The 21,002-nt window shown below is 37.4% G+C and overlaps 2 protein-coding genes across 5 annotated transcripts in view; one reads left to right on the top strand and one right to left on the bottom strand.

The window, feature by feature from the left end:
- smad5 (SMAD family member 5) overlaps positions 1-3,778 on the top strand; it is a 48,962-nt gene extending 45,184 nt beyond the window's left edge. The window contains exon 7 of the mRNA XM_059990388.1: positions 1,173-3,778. Within this exon, the coding sequence (XP_059846371.1) occupies positions 1,173-1,316 (144 nt within the window). The 3' untranslated portion in view covers positions 1,317-3,778. The remainder of the gene's footprint in view (positions 1-1,172) is intronic.
- Positions 3,779-9,817: 6,039 nt separating this feature from the next.
- The window catches only part of LOC132405512 (short transient receptor potential channel 7), a 115,970-nt gene continuing 104,785 nt past the window's right edge, over positions 9,818-21,002 (bottom strand). Inside the window, exons 7-11 of one of the 4 annotated variants that reach the window (XM_059990387.1) lie at positions 18,522-18,717; positions 15,835-16,054; positions 14,879-14,955; positions 12,978-13,053; positions 9,818-10,384 (exon numbers count right to left, since the gene is read on the bottom strand). In XM_059990387.1, the coding sequence (XP_059846370.1) occupies positions 10,248-10,384; positions 12,978-13,053; positions 14,879-14,955; positions 15,835-16,054; positions 18,522-18,717 (706 nt within the window). In that variant the 3' untranslated portion in view covers positions 9,818-10,247. Of the gene's footprint in view, positions 10,385-12,977; positions 13,054-14,454; positions 14,459-14,878; positions 14,960-15,834; positions 16,055-18,521; positions 18,718-21,002 lie in introns of all 4 variants that reach the window. The other 3 variants (XM_059990385.1, XM_059990386.1, XM_059990384.1) reach the window with 3 other exon arrangements.

Genomic DNA, 21,002 nt, shown 5'->3' with positions numbered 1-21,002 from the left:
AAGCCTTTCCCATAAGTTGGTATGACCGCAAGGCAGTGGAGGTTTGAAATCAGAGTTTTCCCTCTCTTAGATGGACAGCCTTCCCAGGCTGATGAGCTCCATCTACGTTATCCTCTATTTTAAAGGATGAAGTGAGCATCATGGAACATGTGAAAGGCCCTGCCCCAATGAAAACTACAATTATTACTAAGCAACGCAATGGTTTAATTATTGAAATACGTATGTTTCTTAAGTGTTTTATATGCATAAAAAGGTAAAATATATACTAAAACAAATGGTTGACTAACTGATGCTAAATAATACCGGATGTACCTGTTTCCGACTTGCATACAAATCTGATTTAAAGATGGACTCAGGAACAGAACTCGTTTGTAACCCGGGGACTGCCTGTGTATTACGGAGGTTACAGAGCTGTTTAAATCTATCAAACCAACCTACGCTGGCTGTTAATGTTACCAATGTATTATCTTCTTGAATATGATTGAAGATGCTTCTTGCTGTTTCCATTATTATCAGCTGGCTTAGGAGCATGTTGTTTTTGGTCATCCGCCCATACATTCAGACTATTTTCCTTTTTTTTCATGCAAATAGCTCCTTGAACGAGTCACCTTTCATAACTTTTGAGGTGGTTGTGCAGAAACTTTTACCTTGTCTGCATTTTAAAATATTCTAGTCGTCAATGTGGTCAATTTCAAAGAAGTGCCAACATCAACCTGATGCTCACGAGCTTCCAAATGCATCCGTTCTACAGCCATTCTAATGCTTTTCCTAGACAGATGTACTTCCCTCACTGGAAATTGCAAGCCATTTTCCAGAAATGGTTGAAAAAAAATGGAGTAAATTAGTGAGCTGGCAGAACCGTTTACACACGAGGTGGAGGTGGATGGTGAGCTAATACGTGATTGGCTGCGAGTGTTTCAGAGCGCATGTAAAGTGCTCTTATTGCCTGATTGAATGTTTATTGTAATGGTAGCTGCTCTTGAAAAGTTGTAGATGTCTAGAATGAATTCTTGTCATTTAAAAAAAAATTTCAATAAAGAATAACTGCATTGTAACAATTCAGCGCTATGCAGGGACTTGAGTGTAACTATTTTATAACCAATTTGTCCTCTTGGACCAATTTTTCCTTTTTAGTCTAGTAATGTTTTTGTTACTATTCCTCATTTCTACAGGGTTGGGGTGCAGAATACCACCGCCAAGATGTAACCAGCACACCATGTTGGATAGAAATTCATCTTCATGGTCCACTTCAGTGGCTGGACAAAGTTCTTACCCAGATGGGCTCTCCTCATAATCCAATCTCCTCTGTATCTTAACAGTGAATTATGATCAGTAGGGTTGTGGAAAACACCAGAGGGAGGAAATTTTATTTAAACTGGACACTGTGAAAGATATACTGGAAGAACAATAAGAAAACTTAAATGGCAATCTTTAAGATTTTATGACCAATCATTGATTGTTTTGCCATACTAATACATTGAGTGGTATTTATAGTTTTTTTGCCATCTGCTAAATGCAGCTGTTAATGTTAAAATACTGTTGATGAATGTTACTTAGAACCTTTGTGATGCTTTAAATCTGAATGCTTCAACATATTGCTTTGCTGTGAAGTCCAACTGTATTGAGCTGTATATACATTTTAGGTGATTAATTATGGGCAGTAAAAATGACATCTTAAGTTGTAGCCTGATAATGCTAACAAGATGTTTCAATGATGTTAGCATCTTATGAAAATGATTTTTTTAAAAAAAAATTGATCATGGTTATACTATTCCAGGGAAGCTAACTATCAGTTGAGATTCTGGTGAGCTGAGAAGTTTCTCCATGTGGAACACTTTTTCTTGCATTTGCCAAAATGAATATGGTAGTTTTTTTTCCAGAAAACGCAAGCCTGTTCTGAGCATTGTATTTGAAACATTGAGCTGCCTGTAGAAAAGCATTTCCATTTGTCATCTTATAGATGTATATTGCATCCAGTGTTGGGACGAGTCTTAAATTTTGTATTGTATATTCATGAGCTTGGAGTTGAATCATAGTATGTAGAACCTTCTGGTCCAACAGACGTTGTAGTGAGCTTATATGTAGTTAATGCAGATGGTCTTTGTTGGGCTACTATAGGCATTACTGATCCTTAAAACTAGGGAAACTACTGGTGAACACAAGGATACAGTTTATAGTCCAGTGTGTAGTCATAGCAGCCGGACTGTCCATAAGTACAAGCATTTCTGTTGCTGTAGAGGTGGAGACTACTGTCATATTTGCATGCATTAAAACCTTTCATATTTTAATTCATTCTCGCCTATCGATTCCTAATGATAGGCAATATAAGAGAGCATTGAAATTCATTTTGTCAGATTCTTCTCTGTAGCTTAAGTCAAATGAGCAACAGTCTGATTTGGAATTTATGTATCAAATATGCTAGAATTTATCTTTCAGCAGTGCCTATCTGATGTCAAGCTATTTACACAAATTGTAGGTTAGGAAAGTGGATTGTTATCGATAATGCTTCTGTTAATTTCATCTGAATCTACACTTCATCTGCTCATAACTTTGACATTTCATTAAAGAGCAGCATAAACAAAAAAGAGAAAACCTTCATATTACAGGTAAAGAAATTTTATTTATTTTTTTGGAGGGGGGTTGATCTGTGTTTCATTGGCAGGCCAGCATTTATTGCCCATCTGTTATTGGTGAGCTGTTGTCGTGAGCTACTGCTGTCCTTCTGGTGAAGGAACTCCCACAGCATTATCGAGTAGTGAGTGCCAAGATTTCAATGGTGAAACGCCAACATTATATGGTGGTGGACTGCAGGTGGTGTTTTTTTTCTGTGTCTGCTTCCCTTACTGGTGATAGTTTGGAGTCTGGGTATTCCCGTCAGAAGTAATGTTTCCCACAGTAGATGAATGCTGCAGGCAGGAACTCGGCATAAAATGTGTTTCCTTCAGGTGCTGGGTCTTTATAAAGCTACATATAGCTCTTTCTAATTTGTATGATTAATATTTGCTGTAATTGTAGCTTGATGTGCTTGAACTCACGATTATTGGCAGTGAAACTTTTCAATAGTATAAATTGGTAAATCTTTACATAATGAGTTAATGAATTCAATGTATGTGTCCAAATTGTATTTTTGTTGCTATTTTGTTTAGTTTATGATCAGAATTTATAAAGTTTCTTTTGTAAACTACCAACTCCTGGATAAAGTTTAGTTTCGATAGGGAGTTAGTAACTTTTAAAATAGAGAAATTGTTTCTGCATCTTAACCTCCCTTTCTCTTGGGGATCCACATGTATGAAACAAATGCTGAATAGGATATAACAGCGCTAATGTAAAAGTGGTGAATGATAAACTGGATGAGATATTCTACTCTGCTAAAGTTAGCCTTTGTTTAAAGAGAAAAGAAACATTGGAAAACATGGCCAATTACCTGCTATTTTCCTAATGCACCTTGTGCTCTTCAGCACCATTTTCCCCTATAATAAAACTTCCTTAAAGTTGGGACTTGTTCAAAGGTTGATAAATGAGACTGACCATATCCTAATTATAATTTGGCCATTGCCTTCTGATACTTTTCACTGACTTTTTACTTTGCTTCTGATTTCAATTGGCAGTACATATTGCTTTCATGCTCATAAACATTTGCAATTTTAAATATGCAAACCTGTTACAAGGCTTTATTTTGCATAACTTGGGAAAATTTGAAGATGTTTGAGTCCATACAGCGTAGAAATTTGTGTACTGTCAGAATTCCTTTAATAAAGATAATGCATTTGCCTGTTAATGGTGTTTTATTTTGTGAAATACGGGTTATTTGGTAGTTTAAAGTTGTATAATTTAATTTCCTAACAGTTTGAATATCAAAATCAGCCAGTAGAGAATGGATTGAACCACATGATTTAAGGCTCAGATTTGAATGGTTGCATTATGTTACTATGTATACATATGGTCATTTATATCATGTATTTGAATATTTATAAAATTAAGCTTATATATGCATGTTACTGGTATCAGCACTTAAGAAAAACAATATGCATGCAGTTGGGAAATTGTGCTTGGATCCCATTACGCCTAGTTTCAATTAAATGTATTATTATTGTTACATTTACAATATACTTAATGTTCACATTGATCTGCTGGCTGGCATACCACCAAACAAAGTAAAAACAGGAGTATGTTACATTGAGCTTATAATGCAATTCAGAGTTTATTTCCACCTACTTCTGATAGCCTTTCACTCACTAAACAAGGGTTGCCTGTCCTAGTAAGATACAAAAACTCTGCTTTTATCATTCTTTTGGAAGAAGAGCTAAAAGCCTTAATCGTTTGACATCTCATTTCTAGCTAATAAGATCAACCCCTTTTACATACTAACCCTAGTTCTACATCCCCCCACAAGAGGAAACATCATCTCATGATCTCATACGCTTTGATCAAGCACTCTTCATGTGGTTTCTGTCTCTTTGAAATGTGTCCTCTCCCTCTGCCTTCTGTTAGACACCATCCTTCTAGCTTGGCTGATAATGCCTCAATATTTTCTCAATAGGTGCCTGTGAAATGTCTTCTTGAAGAACGGCTTCTTTCTACTACTCCCGTTATTTCCTGCAACTCTCCTCCTGAGCAAACTCGTGATAAAAACTGTTGTTTTCCTCATCTTCCATTTCTCCAGCTTCTGCATTCAACAGATTATCCTTTGCAATTTCTGCCAGCTCTAACAAGATTACATCATCCATTCCACCTCCTCTCATTCCTACATTTTTTTTAAGGGCCTGTTCCTTTGGGATTCCCTGTTGTGCTCTTCTGTCTTTACGATACTTTCCAATGCAACTGCAGACGGTATAAAAAAAGTATTCTCTATAACAGTACATGAGGTCGAAGTTCAGTTGAATTAACAGAAGGTTTGGGCTTGCGATTATAGTGCATAATATTGGAAGAAGTGCAAGTGAATTGCAGAATAAACTTAAAGGATTGTTTTGTGTCTCTCAGTAGAGGGAAACAAAAAAAGTTGCGGTCCAAGTTGCATCTTTTGTGGTTGCTTGACAGAGAAGTTGTTGGTCAATGTAGAGGAGCAAATCGAGAAGTTGAATGGAATGGCCCTTTTAGAACCCTGAAGTGGGTGGAGAGGGTATCTGGTGATGGAATCTCATTGACAGATTGCAAATTAATTACTGTATGTTCACTTTTAGAGTACATTCACGTTAAGGTTATAGTGTTAAAGCCTTCAATTTGTGTACAAGAAATCCATTTTTGCCCTGTTGTGGAAATGCCATTGGTTAGCTAATGATAAGGAAATTGGAATTTATTTTACAGCATCATAATTTTATTTTCTATAAATAAGCTTTTAATAGCTAACTGGACTGCCCACAAAATTGGTATGAACATAGTTAACCACGATGTCCAAGCTGAAAGTCTGCAGGTAGTCGTACTTACATTGAAGTGTTTACTTTGATAATTTACAGTAGCTAATTACTATTTAACAATATACAGTCATACAAAAGTTTTAGGCACCGTAGCTATATGTGCCTAAAACTTTTGCACAGTACTGTATTTGTCAATGTGGAGTGAAGAGCGAGTTTATAATGTAATACTTTGGTTAAGAACATGTTTTAATGTTTTACTTGTTACTGTTGGGTATTTTATTTTCTGCAGTATTTTGTTTTCTGTTAAAATAGTCATTAGGTTCTCTTAGGAATGTTGTATCAGCCAATCAGGTTTGTCTTGATAACATTCTATCTAGTGGGATGCCATGGAACAGTCAAAAGATTGGCAGCATCCAATTTCTAGGACAACGTGGGTTGTTGGGCTCCCTTTTCCCAGAGTTGGAGAAGTGAAGTGCAGAGAGGAGTACAATGGAAGATGCTTACGGAACCCTGCCTGAAGGACAGACACTATTGTAAGTAATTCCTTGTGTAGACAAATGGTTCCAGGGAGGAAGTGCCTGAGTTGGCTAACTAGCTCCTAATGGAGCATGAGGAAAGTTCGAATTGTGATCTGCGCCTTTCACACAGAACATTAAGTTCAGTGCCGTGAGTAATTAAAGCAAAGCACACCACTACATAACAATGAGCTCTAATGTTTATGTGCACATTATAGATTGTTTTAACTGTAATGGGCCCTTATTCTATTGACTGTTACAAGTTGAAATGTTTGTAAATGTACTTCCACCTTAAGCTCATTCATGTGTAAGTTCCGTTATTTCTTGGTGAGCGATAACTTTTGCATGGGGCAGTATTTATACAGCATTCACCATAACTTTTGTTCCCTCAACAGACCATTCCAACTTTCTTATTTGTGTTGAACCCCAATCATACTGACCCTAGATGTGTGTTCTTTATTGGACATGGCTGTCACACCTTTACTCGTGCGATGCTAAGTCACGTGGCTGTTAGTCAGAGATGACCAACAAGCCTATTACCACGAGCCACAGTGAGGGTTACTTTTTTGGGGGCTTTGTTCTGAGATGAAATGCTGTATGAATGCTGTACACGGATTGGACAAGTTTAAGTCAGTGTTAAACTAGTGTTTTGTGGAATCTTAAGGTGCACCGTAATTAAGGTATTGTAATATATACCACAGAGATTAAGGTCTGGTACAGTAAGAAGGGATTATCCACTTAATGCATGTGTTCTGAGCGATGTTTTTCCCCAAGTTACCGATAAAATGTTATATAGAAGATTGAATTCTGTGGAAGTATTGGGGAAAGTTACACTGATTGGCATTTTGATGAATCAGTTGGTAAAGATGTGTTAGTTCAGACCACCAGTGATGTGACTGAATTCATGCAAACTGATAGGTTGGGTTTACCTGGAGAGACGGGAACATGGCCAGTTCATATTTTTAGAGTTGCTGAAAATGTAATGGAGGGTGCTGAATATGCTGAGGGTGAATATTGTTTTTTAAAAGGGAAGTTCTCTTTTCTGACAAGTGAGGGGAAGATTTTGATGTGTAACAAGTCCTTTAGCTTTTGATTTAAATTTTGAGCTGGTTTTGGCTATTACATCACTGGTCGGTAAATGTCAAAGTGTACCTGCTGAAAGCCAAAGCTATCATAGCTGAGAATGCTGTCTGGAGTCAAGCCCACACCTAATGGGGAAGAAGAGTATGAGGCTTGGGCTGAGTAGACATCTCAGTTTATGAATGACAGTGCTCAGATAATATGGAAAATGTAGACATTGACAGAGAATTTAAAGGGTCCAGTCACAGATGTCGTGAGGTTCCTAAAAGCAGAAAACCCTTTAGTCGTGTCAGCTAACTAAATCCAAATGTTGGAAAATGCTTTTGGCACTGTGGACTGCTCAGCCGATCTAATGAAGAAGTTTAGGGACACATTCCATGAAGAAGGAGAGAAGCTTTCTGCCTACCTTTTCAGGTTAGATAACTGCTGCCTTGTTTGTGCTGTAAAGGGGCCATTCAGTTAGCTGAGAAATCATTTCAGAGCAATTTCATGATTGCTCTATGTATTTGAATACCCCACAAGATGCATCCTCCTCCATCTTTTACTGAGTTACTCGGAGAATTAAAAGGAGGAAAATATGATGGAGGAGCAGAATTTTTCGACAGTCAGTACCAAAGGTTGCTCAAACAGAAAAGGAAGATGGAAAACTTCAGAGTGACCCAGTTAAAGAATGGCCTGGCATCTCAGAGAGAATACTTTCACTATGAAGAACTTGAATGTATTGATCGTTTTGAATATTACAATGAAAATTAAGATTTGGAGGTTGCAATTGTTGAAGGCAGTTCAAATGTGTTTCTCGGTGTCTGCACTGACTTTGTTAATATACAGTCAATCAAAAGAACACTGCAGTGTACACGAAATTCCTTTAATAACTAGAAATTAAGTTTTATAGTACTGTAGTAGTATTGGTAGTGTTCTAATACATAATTTGTTACTTGGTTAAACAATAGTTTGTCTTTTTTATACCTTTTTAACTACAGTGGATTCCTGTTAATTGGGACACATGGGGACCAATACATTTTTGGCCCAAGTTGGCTGAACTTTCATAGAAATAGTTAAAAAGAAATTTAAAAATGACAAACTACCATTTAAATGAGTAACAAATTATGTATTTAACTGAACAAATCAGTTCTGAATTGTCTTGCTGCTTATTTCTTGCCAACTATCAGTGAGAAAAATCACTGCATTTGAACACAAAACACATGCCAGTGGCATTACTTAAAAACTATTTGTTTTAATCATGGTGTACTGTTAGTGACTATAGTTAGAAACTGTTGACAACAGTCCCTTGTCCCAATTAAGCTATATAGTGTCCCAAATAAATAAAGGGAATCCTGGGTATTTTTTGATTAGTTTTTATTCTTTGTCCCAAGTAATCAGCTGTCTATATTAACTGATAGTCCAATCAATTGGAATCTTCTGTGTTTCTATGAAGCTTCTGCTAATTGTTGCATCTGCTTAACTGGGCCAAAATGTACTGGTTCTGATGTGTCCCAATTAACGAATTGACTGTATTTTGTGACGTTGAATATAACTGTCCTGACCTCTAATTTACTTTGTGGATTAGACCTCTGCTTGAATTGTGTAAAAGTAATACAATATTGAGGAAGTGTACCTTTCTTGGTCTATGAAGGTAAGTGTACATTCTTGTAACATATTCTGCTTCAAACTAAAGACCTACAATTATCTTCAGGATTTCACTGCCTTCACATATTCATCACTTGAAATAGTCAATGACTGGGTTAAAAAATCACTCCAAAGGCTACTTTAATTTGATTAAAAACAATACAATATATATAAGAGACTTTCAACATGAGCAGTTAAATATTGATATACTCAAACAATATTATTTAACCTGTGCTAGTGATTTGAACAACAAAGTTGAAACAACTGTAAAAGTTGGCACAATGGCACAGCTTAATAGAGCTGTTGCCTCATAGCACTAGAGTCCCAGGTTCAATCCTGACCTCGGGTGTTGTCCCTGTGGAGTTGTACATCTTCCTAGTGGCTGCGTGGGTTTCAGCCTGAGGCTCCAGCTTCCTCCCACTTCCAAAACATGAATAGGTTAGTAGATTAATTGGCCACTGCAAACTGCCCCTAATGAAAGAATCTAGATGGAGGCAGAATGAGATCACTGTAGGTTTGGTATAAATGGGTATTAATAATTGGCAGACATTCATGGGCCAAAGGGCCCATTTCCATGCTGCCTTTCTACAAGTCCAAGTTGGAAGAAAATCAATCTAGATCTTAATGCTTTTGAGTATTAACTTTTGTTTTCTGAAAGTAATGTTCTTAGAGAACTTGAATTCAGAATTAAACAGCTTCAGATGAACAAAGTGAAGCTGTGTGTGACTTTCAAATCCAGATGAATCAAACACTTAAATATGGAGCGACACACACAAAATGCTGGAGGAACTCAGCAGGCCAGGCAGCATCTGGGAGGGGTGGGAGGAGAAGTACTTTTTTCCATAGATGCTGCCTGGCCTGCTGAGCTCCTGCAGCATTTTGTGTGTGTTGCATGGATTTCCAGCATCTGCAGATTTTCTCTTATTTGTGATTTAATTATGGAAATCAGAAGTAGATAACAAAGGGCAGAGAGTGACTGTTAAATGTTTGCAAAATACAAAACTGAACAAAATAACCAGGAATAAAGTGTCAGCTATCGGATAGACTGACCTCATGGCTTGGGTTCTGTTACTTATTTTGTTGTCGAAGGTTAGATGAAAGACTTTAACTTCCAGGTTGTAATCCACAGAGGAAGTTATGTAAACATGGTTGCATGTTTTTAATTAGACTTTTCACATTTATTTGTATTTTCATCATCATTCAAATCAGGATTGATAGAATCCTCAGTAGCAAGAAAAGTAATTGATCCACTGCCACTGCCAGTTGTCAGTTAACCCTAACCCATAAGGGACACATTTCTTAAAATAAAATGCTGTGACTTTATTATCCAACTTGTGCACTGTTTTCCAATAATGGATACATCTCCAAGCATGAGACCGGCTTCAGTTGCTGAGCAGATACTTCCTGAAGATGATTACTGGAGGCTGCTGCATGCTCCACCAATGCACATTCCATTTAGTGTGGATTCAGTCTTGTCCCTCCTTGTTGAATTTCAGTCTGTTTTCATTCTTCCCCTCTTTATTGCCTTATTGTAAAAGGCAATCTAATTGTGCACAGCTAAATAGACTGGGTTTTAAATACTATTGTATAAATTAATTCACTTGTTATCTTGTCTCAAACATTTTTTGCCAAAAGATTGATTTCTGTTAAGGTACATTAAAACTGATTTCAATTATTTTTTGAAGTTTTTGCCAAATTTATCACCGAGTTGCTGAATGAGATGTGCTAACTCCCCTGTTGCTTGTGACTTTTCCTCCAGGAGTTCATAGCGAAGACTAGAAATGTCCTGTTTGATCTCCTTAAGCTCTCCTGAAATAGAAATGTAACATTAGGTTGTTGGTTCTGAAAATATAGGTATATAAAAATGAATATCAAGCACTTAAATTATAACTTGTAAGACTTAAAGACACCTCTGCAATTTTCTTTGTGAATAGTGAAAGGCCAGGGCTTGCTATTTGTCCCTAATAGGAAGTCTGCAGTAGAACAGAGGAATCTGGAAAGTTGCTTTAACAGGTAGATAGGTTGGAAAGAAAGATTTTGGCACATTGACCTTCATAAATCAAAGTACTGAATACAGGAGTTGGGATGCTATGTTGACATTGTTGAGGCCTAATTTGGAGTATTGTATTCAGTACTGGTCACCTACTGGCAGGAAAGATAATAATAAGATTGAAAGAGTACAGAGAAGATTTACAAGGATGTTGCTGAGATTTGAGGACCTGAGTTAGAGGGAAAGATTGACTAGGTTCGGACTTTATTCCCTGGAGCATAGGAGAATGAAGGCAGATTTGGAGATTTATGTAAAAATAATGAGTAAGTTCAGGCTTTTTCTACTGAAGTTCAGTGAGACTAGAGGTCATGGGTTAAGAATGAAAGGTGAAATGGGCAAGGAGAACTTGAAGCAGGAACATTTTTACTGAAAGGGTGATGAGTCGAATGTGGGTTCAATTTCAACATTTAAGAGAAGTTTTGATAAGTACATGGATGAGAGGGGTATGGAGGGCTGTGGTCTGGGTGTGGGTTGATAAGACTAGGCAGAATAATAGTTCAGCATTGCCTAGTTGGGCTGAAGGACCTGTTTCTGTGCTGTAGTGCTCTATATCTGATTAGCGAGATAATTAAGCCATTATGCACAGAAATAAATCATTTATCCCACTGAGTCGGTGTTAGCTCTCCGTGCAGTCCGTTTAATACCAGTGTCTTGCTGTATATCTGTGGCCATCTTTCCATGATCTCCCTCTCATCTTCCTTTACAGAATGCCTTAAACTTGTATATCCTACTCAGTTATTTGGAACATGTTTTCTCCCATCTTGTACATAATTGTTTAAAGCCCACTCAAACCTCCCTGTATTTCAACCTGGTAGCTAAATCTCTCTCACTAGCACTGTTTTGGTAAATTTCCTCAGCATCACTCAAGGACATATCTCATTCTTTCTGAAGTGCAGAGACTGGAAATGAATATCAGATTCAGGCTGTGATCTTAGGAGAGCTTTATAAACGTTTGAGATGGCTTTTCTGCTGTTCTATTCTCACGAGGCACAAAATACCATGCACTTGGCTAGCTATACTCCCTATGTCCTTCCATCTTAGGTAATTTGTGCATAATGCAGATTCCTCTGTTTCTGCATACTCTCCAAAACAATGGCATTAAGTCTATATTGCCATTTAGCATCTCTCTAACAACATTAAAATTTCAGTGGCTAGCTTTCTGCCTATTCTGAGAGTCTATGCCTTGTTGTGGTTAATTGGTATCACTGTTTGGAATCGATGGCAAATTTTGAAATTTTACATTATAATCAACTCCTATAGTGAAGAAAGCTGTGATCTTTAACACTGTCCATTTGGGAACAATGTCAATTGCCATTTTATAATCAGGAAAAAAAATAACCATTTATATTTATTTGCTGTTGTCAATCTTTAACCAATACAAGTCGTTACCCTTCTGTTCCATGAGCCTCTGCTTTGTTAACTGACTGGAATATGAATATCCTGTGTGGTGATGCAGCAGAAAAAGTTGAAGGGAGCAGGTAAGATAGTTATGTGGAGTATGTATATGTGATGTAATGCCATATGTTAAACCTATTTAGAAAAACTAAAATCCAAAATTCACTGACAGCGATAATGATGTAAACAATGTCAATCAGGACATTAAAAAGATACGGAACCCAGATTTGAAGAAATTTGATGTCCAGAGCTGCAGAGTGAATAGGATTGGCTGGATTGCTTTAGATTTGATTGGCCTAGTGAACCTAGGCTTAAGGAGAATCACAAATGTGCACCTGTCTGGATTACAGTGATAGCTTGCTAGGCTCATCTTTTTCTAATAACTACCCCTAGAAGAAGACAATGGATAAAATTCAGTTTACTATTTTTATTTCAAGCTCTTGTCTATATGATAATTGTTTGACCCTTGACTGCTTTGCCGACTTTTTTTTTTGGAAACATTACAAATGATTAGCACCTGCACAACCATCCTGATATATAGAGGGCCTGTATGCTCCAATGCATACTTCATTTATTAATTATAAATTTTCTATATACACTTTTGTGCAAATAAAACAGACACTCAGTTCTACAGCTACTCTAAAGCATGACATTTACTTTAAAAAAAAAGTAATGTGGATGTGAGCTTCAGTGGCAAGGGCAGCATTCATTGTCCTTTACCGATTGAATGGGGTGCACAGTCTGCATCCAGAGCCATGTAGACCAGATTTCGTAAGGACAGTAATTCATCGGTTACCATTGTAGCAATAGTGAACAATCCACTGGTTACACAGCCAGCACTGCTGAGTTTACTTAGTTTTAAATTTCATTGTTAAGTGTTTAAACTTCAGCTCGATTATGAAAACATCCAAACTCTAGTCCATTGGTTAAACACACCAAGAGTTGAAAACTACTTGCCTTCATTAACTTCATCATTTTCTCTGTCAACCTGTGCTTTCAGTACATATCGCTTTATTAACCGTTTCATAATTCTCTGTAAAATGTTAAAAAAAGTTAATTTATTACACAATACAGTTCTACTTCCTATAAAGAATTGGTATACATCCACAGATCTGAATATTTGAGACATTTTGGCATACTCTTATCAAGATGCAGTACTTTTGATGAATAGTGAGTTATAACTCGTGGCAAGAGTCTAGATTTCCAGCATCTGCAGAATAACTTGTACTTATGATTTGCTACTCTAAGTCTCTTCATGGTATGCCTACCTTGAAGTTTAAATCATCTTTTTGGGAGTGCAGTGAGACTCTGGCACTGCTCCCCCTCTGCTGTCCTCGGACTCTTCGACCACGTGCTCACCTAGACTCTCACCTGTTACCTCCTCGCGTGTTGTCCTCTTCCTCCTCTTCCCCCATCATCTTATTGTGGCATCCTCCCCCCTATCTTTCCTGTGCTGATGAGGTGCTTTGGCCCGAAAGGTCTGTATTAATTTTCATAGAAGCTGCCTGACCCGAGTTCTTCCAGCATTGTTTGTGTTGCTCTGAATTTACAGCAGAATCTCTTGTGTTTATAACACTCATCTACATTCTTTATCTGCAATTCAAAGCTGAATATTTGCATTCTGGAATACTTTAGATGAAAATATTTATTCAAATCCTCATACAATTCTGTCAGCAAAGTAACATATCACTCAATAGTGAGGCTTTACATAAAGTTAAAAGCAACATACTGAATCCAGTCTGATAACGGAAGTCAGATTTTTTCCTTGAGCAACAAGTTTGAAATGAACCAGCTGGTATGTAAATGTTTTCAGGTCAACTGTAAGGTTTCATGCTAAATGCAGTTGGCAAATCTCAACCAATATATCTCAGTCTTGGATCCATTTAAAAAAAATACTTTAAGATGGAACATTTCTTTAATGGAACACTCAAAATGCTGGAGGAACTCAGCAAGTCAGGCAGCATCTATGGAAAGGAATAAGGAGTTGATGTTTCGGGCTGCGATCCTTCATTAGGACTCACTCTGTGATGTAATCTTTTGAATTTGGACAAAGAAGATGAAAGCTGGAGGGGACTGCCTTTTGGATGAGATTTGAGTGTTTTTTTAAATTACTGAACACAGCAGTCAAAATGAGAGAGAAATATTTTCCATTTGCCAGCAATGATAGCCTCACCACAATGAATAACATACACCAGAATCATTCACTTAATCAACTTAATGGAGAATATATTGCATCTTAGGGAGAAACAGGCCTAAAGATAATTAGTCCATGGGTGTATTCAGTTACATAATCTGCTTTCATTTTACCATTATTGCTATAGAGATATTTCAGATCATGACACTGACCATTCTTCCTCCACCCACCCCACCCCATAGATGCAGCTCAACCTGCTGAGTTCCTCCAGCAGCTTCTTTTTCCATCGTATAAGAAGACTGTCCTTCCATTCCCACAGCCAGTATTTTTCACGATTATGCAAAAGAAATGAACCAGTTATTCATTATTTTTCTCTGGGAATTATTTGTAAAAGCACCATCCTTCAAAGGCAATTAAATGTTTATGAAGCACTTTGAGATAATGGGTAATGAATGTAATATGGTATTAAATAATGGTGAGCATCTTTCTTTAAAAACATCAGAATAATCTGATTATGGAAATATTCAAGATTATTATATTTTGTAATTTTTTTGTTTGCATTGACTATGCATTAGCTCTGTTTAATTACTGCAGCATGATTCATTCTTTGTATCTGGCAGTTTTGTATCTTGCAGATTAGGTTGGATTTCATACAATTGAATGTCTCCCTCTGGAGGAAAATAAGCAATGTAATACTAATGGAGAATTTTCAGAATTAACTAACCTGATATCTTGTTGGATTGCTAATGGGCTTTTTCAGACCTCCTCCTCCGTGTCCAGGATTGGATTGATAATGCTGACCTGGCTAGAATACAATTAAATGTTGATTTATCATCAGAATCTGGTTTATTATCACTGATTTGTATAACATGAAATTTGTTGTTTTGTACCAGTTTTGTGCAAGACAAAATTACTATATACTACAAAATAAATAAACTGCAAAAAAAAGTATTCATGGGTTCAGGGACCATTCAGATATCTGATGGAAGTGAAGAAGCTGTTCTTGAATCTTTGAGGTACCATTACGAACTTGTACATCACCTGATGATACTATGATTTCCATTTCTGAAGCTGTTGTGCTAGCAGCCTTCAGGAGGGTGAACCCACGAAAAGCTTTTGGCCCAAATGGGGTAATCTGGCCAAGAGCTAAAGACCTGTACACATCTTTAATCTCTCTTTAGCAGTGTGTGATACCCACCAGCTTCAAGCAGGCTTCTATTATACCAGTGGCCAAGAAGATTATGGTGACCTGTCTCAATGGTTTATTGCCCAGTAGCACTTATATCCACAGTGATGAAATGTTTTCAAAGGTTGATGATGAAACATTAAGTCTTGACTGACAAGTGACTTAGATCTGCTCCAGTATACCTACTGGAGCAACAGAAATGCCATCTCATTGGCATTTCACTCAACCCAAAAGATACATACATCAGGATGCCATTTATTGAGTGAGAGAGACATCCTTGAGGTGTACCAAAACTAAGTTGGCTTATTTAAAAAAGAACAATGTTTGGATGTGAAACAATTAACATTTCCTTAGTAGAATGACAAGGAAAAATAAAGGATTTTATTTAATTGGAAGAGAAAACTGGAAATAGATTTGAAATTGAAATATTTTAGACTACATTTGTAACTATTTAAAATTGTGATGCCACAGCTTAGAAAATTCAATTTAGTAACTTACCTTAGAATTCAGCATACCCATTTCAAGGTCAGCTTCAGATTTTTGCACCTTGGATTTGCACAAGTGAATAAGGCAGATTTTAATTTTGAATATAAAGTAGTAAACTGACTTTGGGCTTGGCACAAGGTTAAATGGAGCAGGCAGAGTTCTCCCTTCATCAAAGTATGATAGCCAGAGCTTAGCTCGAGCAAATTTCCACTCAACATCTGCATCCTCCTGTATGAATAAAAAGATTTTACTTCATGTAGATGATACATCAACATTGTTTAAAAAAAAAATCACTTCTTCATGGAGCTTTATGGCACAGAAAGAGACCATTTTAATTCACGTTGGCCAAGTAGACCTGTCTAAATTTACCCACTTCCCAACCCTTGATCAGGAGGAGTCTGGTAGCTTAAAGTTTTTCAACTACTCATCCAGGTGCCTTTCCAATGTACCCAGTGTTCAGCCAGTGGGTTATTTCTTAAATTCCCTCCCCTTCAACCACTGACCTAACTAATTGTCTTGTGTATTGATCGCTCTAAAAGGGAATTGATCTTTTTCACCCTTTAGTGATTTTGCATAACTTCACCATAACAAGGTAAGCTCTGAGTTCAGTTGCAATAATCACTGCACGTAATAAACAGCTCTTTTAATTCATCTGTCTCTCCCATTTCATGTATTTAATGACAAAACAATATCTTGGGGTTTTTTGTTTTAATTTACTGACTAATGTATGAATTAGGATTATGAAATAATTCCAGCTACATATAATAGCACTAAAAACTGAATTTAAAAGAACGGTTAGGCAACAATATGATAAATCAGTACTTTCAAAGGTAGTGCTCAGTGTTGTACCACTCCACTACACAATCTGGATTGTTTTTAGGCTGCACAAGCTCTCCACAACTTGGTGTCTCTTTCTATGGAAACATGTTCAATAGTGGTTACTGGCTTGTTACCAGAGAGAAATCTCAGGGCTAGTAAGGTCTATGCAGGCAAACTAAAGGAGGAAGAGATGGCTGTTAACGTTGCTGACAGCAAGCAGCCTCTCCACACTGGGTGATTTATGCTGATGGAGGACTAAGGGAAGGTAGAGATTAACACCAGGTTCCCAGTACAGTACTAGGAAGCGCAGGGGTTCACACCAGTTGAATGCTTGGGCATCAGAACTAAGCATACTAAATCAGTGCTTTGTGAGGTAGAGCTAGGTGGTGTACCAATGTACAGACAGGATGACTGTCATTGCTTTATGATCTATCAAACTTGAGTGAAACTTCAGCTGCAATTACATTCCACTAGTTTCAGATGACTAAATGCAACAGTTGTATCATATACATACATTTAATTCTTACATGTGACATATTAACTTGAATTGACATGCAGTAAATTGAACTTGAATTCTCCTGTTATATGAAGAATAAATAAATTTAATTAAGTTGATTCAGCCAAAGGCTCATTATAGAGAGGTTAGGAGCCTTAAACATTTTTAATAAAGAAACAATGTGATATCTAAACAGAAAAAGCTATGATTAGAGTGTAGATGACAGTGATTAGCTAGATAGTTAACTAAAAGGCATGGATTTGTTGGGCTTGATTACTTTTCTGGTTGCCAGACTTTTGTTCTAATTTCCAACCTCCTTTTCTGATAATGGGGGTGGGGGTGGGGGTGGGATGGGGGCAACGGTGTGGAAGCTCAATATTTCCCCGCTGCTGCACCAGGACAAACATTGCTCTTAGAACATCTAACAGCTCTGGGTGTGATGAGTGTCACTGATTGTAGACTGGCAAGCAAAGATGGGAAATTCAAATCTGGATCAATGAACATTTATTTAACCAACTGAGACTATTACAAGTACCTGGGGATACGAATTGACAATAAACTGGACTGGTCAAAGAACACTGAGGCTGTCTACAAGAAGGGTCAGAGCTATCTCTATTTCCTGAGAACACTGTGGTCCTTTAACATATGCTGGATGATGCTGAGGATGTTCTATGAGTCTGTAGTGGCCAGTGCTATCATGTTTGCTGTTGTGTGCTGGGGCAGCAGGCTGAGGGTAGCAGACATCAACAGAATCAACAAACTCATTCGTAAGGCCAGTGATGTGGGGGTTGAACTGGACTCTGACGGTGGTGTCTGAAAAGAGGATGCTGTCCAAGTTGCTTGCCATCTTGGACAATGTCTCCCATCCACTCCATAAATGTACTGGTTAGGCACAGGAGTACGTTCAGCCAGAGATTCATTCCACTGAGATGCAACACTGAGTGTCATAGGAAGTCATTCCTGCCTGTGGCCATCAAACTTTACAACTCCCTTGGAGTGTCAAGACACCCTGAGCCAATAGGCTGGTCCTGGACTTACTTCCACTTGGTATAATTAACTTATTATTTATGGTTTTATATTGCTATACTTCTACACTATTCTTGGTTGGTGCGGCCAATCTTGTTGACTCTGGTCACTCTTTTGGACTGAGTCTCAATGTCCTTAACTCTAATAAAGTGGCTACTAGTTATCATCTTCAATAGATTTGCTCTGAATTCTCATTGTTTTTAATTTTGAGCTGATTCCTCAATTCCTTTGTAATTAAATGTTTACAGTTACATTTCATACTGAATGGACACCAACTATCTGGTGCATTTTATACCTTGTATTTTGAATAATCATACTTGGAATTAATTTTCTAAAGAGAAACATTAAACATACCTCGATTTCTTGATAAGAGCTATTGATCATAGCTATTAGCATATTGAGCAGCACCACCACCATTGTAACATTGTATACTCCATAGAGAATGTATCCAATGTTCTCAATAAATTTATGATCATACTTGAGGACAACGGATATCACTTCTGACAAGCCAAATATTGACCAGAATAAGGTTTTGAAACTCTCTTCAACACTAAAACAATAGAAAAGAACATTAAACAGATGGTAGAAAAACAGGAAGAACAGCTTTAGAAGCATAATTTGAAACAAATAGAATCCACAACTGGACAGGAAATCAAAACTGGTACTTATTCAGTGATGTTAATGATTGGAGTTAAGCTACTGTAAAAATTTATTGTTTTAATCGATGAGAATTAGTGAAGATTTGAAATTGAGCTCTTCAACATTGGCTCAATATTAGAAATCCAATCAATAGCATTTAAGTGGGACTGATAATCTTTCAAAGGTGCTGATCCACTAAGTTCTTGGATGTGTTTGGTCATGGATTTTGGCGTTAATGAAGACCATGAGACTAGGAATGAATTAATTTACACCTTTAACACCTTGAGCAGATGTCAGGGCAAAGTAGGGGTGCACCTTGTTCATCAAATGGAGTAGGAAGTCAGAGGTATGACCTAGATTCCAAAGTAGACCCAATTTATTCTACATATAGTTTAAAAGAAAACAAAGGGATAAATTGAAAATTTTTTGTAGAGATGATAATGTAACTAACTCCTGAATTCCAAGATTTTTCACTGTGAGACTTCCATATCATCAATTGTCTAAACTTAATGAATCTTACTTTATTTTGTTTTGGTAAGGGAATAAGCTTACCAGCTTTCAACAAATTGAGTCAGGCAAAACATATCAGTGCACTTCCCCAACTGGTTACACTGTGGTTGAAGGATCAGAATACATAGAGCAGGAAAGTCAATTTCATTTCTGAAGAAGTACGAAATTGTAATCAAATTTTGGCCTGTGTTAGAGATGATAACATGCATTAAATGATCTAATCTTATTTGATGTAACAAAAGAACAATTGCTAAAATGATTGAACAGGGAATGTTTAACCAATTTGTAGCCCGTGAATAATGGAAAATTTATTCACTTCCATCTGTGTTCAAATGAGCATCTTCAAGAATGTGATTTCTTATTGCTGAGTCAGTAATCTTTCATAAGAATTAATAATTTTAAACTTCGTGCAGACCAGAGGTAAGTATACATTTAAATGCTATATGCCTGTTTCAACATGTATCTTTGAAAGTCTAGTAATCAGAATTATTCCTGAGAAGAATGATATTAAACTTCCAGGTTTTTGGACACTAGTTATGAACAAATATACACACAATTAATTTTTTTTTCAATGAATAAGGAACAAGGTTGGAAAATATGACTCACATTTTGAAAACGAAGTTAATAATTTCTGATTACAAGACTGGGAAACCAGACTATTAGAGAGTAAGATTTGAGTTTTCCAGAGTAATAGACATGCAGAATTGATAAGCAGTAAATTAAAAAAAGGTAAATATGAAATGAAAATCTAGTTATGAACAAGGCAGAGGTGACCAAGGTAGCCCTGCATAGAGAAAATCGAATCTTGTGTGATCAGAAACAAGTGAAAATCTGCAGTTGCTGGAAATCTAAGCAACACACACAAAATGCTGGAGGAACTCAGCAGGCCAGGCAGCATCTATGGAAAAAAAAAGTACGGTCAATGTTTTGTGCTGAAACCCTTTGGCAGTACCGAAGAAAAAAGCTGAAGAGTAGATTTAAAAGTTGGGGGCGGGGAAGGGATAGAGAAATACAAGGCAATAGGTGAAACCTGAAGGGGGAGGAATGAAGTAAGCTGGTTGGTGAAAGAGATATAGGGCTGGAGAAGGGTGGGGGGCGGGTGGTCTGATAGAAGAGGACAGAAGGCCATGGAAGAAAGAAAAAGGAGAGGAGAGCAGAGGGAGCTGGTCTGTGTGCACGTTGATGAGATGAGAGGGGGGAAAGGGGATGAGGAATTGTGAAGTAGGGGTGGGGTGTATTAACAGAAGTTCGAGAAATTGATGTTCTTGCCATCAGGTTGGAGGTGACCCAGATGGAATATAAGGTGGTGTTCTTCCAACCTAAGTGTGGCCTCATCACAACATTGGAGGAGGCCATGGACAGACATATTGGAATGGCAATGGAAAGTGGAATTAAAATGGGTGGCCACAGGGAGATCAGGCTTTTTCTGGCAGGTGGAGAATAGGTGCTTGGCGAAGTGGTCTCCCAATCTACATCAGGTCTCACCGGCAGCGCTGGACACAGTATATGACCTCAATAGGTTCACAGGTGAAGTGTCACCTCACCTGGAAGGACTTTGGGGCTCTGGATTGTAGTGAGGGAGGAGGCGTAGGGTTCCCTGGCTCCCATCATCTTATTTTACTATGTATGTCCAGTCCCTATACACTTCCATCCCCCACCAGGAAGGCCTTAAAGCTCTGAGTTTCT

This window comes from Hypanus sabinus, chromosome 15 (genome assembly GCF_030144855.1).
Source record: "Hypanus sabinus isolate sHypSab1 chromosome 15, sHypSab1.hap1, whole genome shotgun sequence".
Classification (NCBI taxonomy): Eukaryota; Metazoa; Chordata; class Chondrichthyes; order Myliobatiformes; family Dasyatidae; genus Hypanus; species Hypanus sabinus.
Note: the sequence above shows the minus strand (reverse complement) of the source record. Positions and strands in the feature narration are given on the sequence as shown.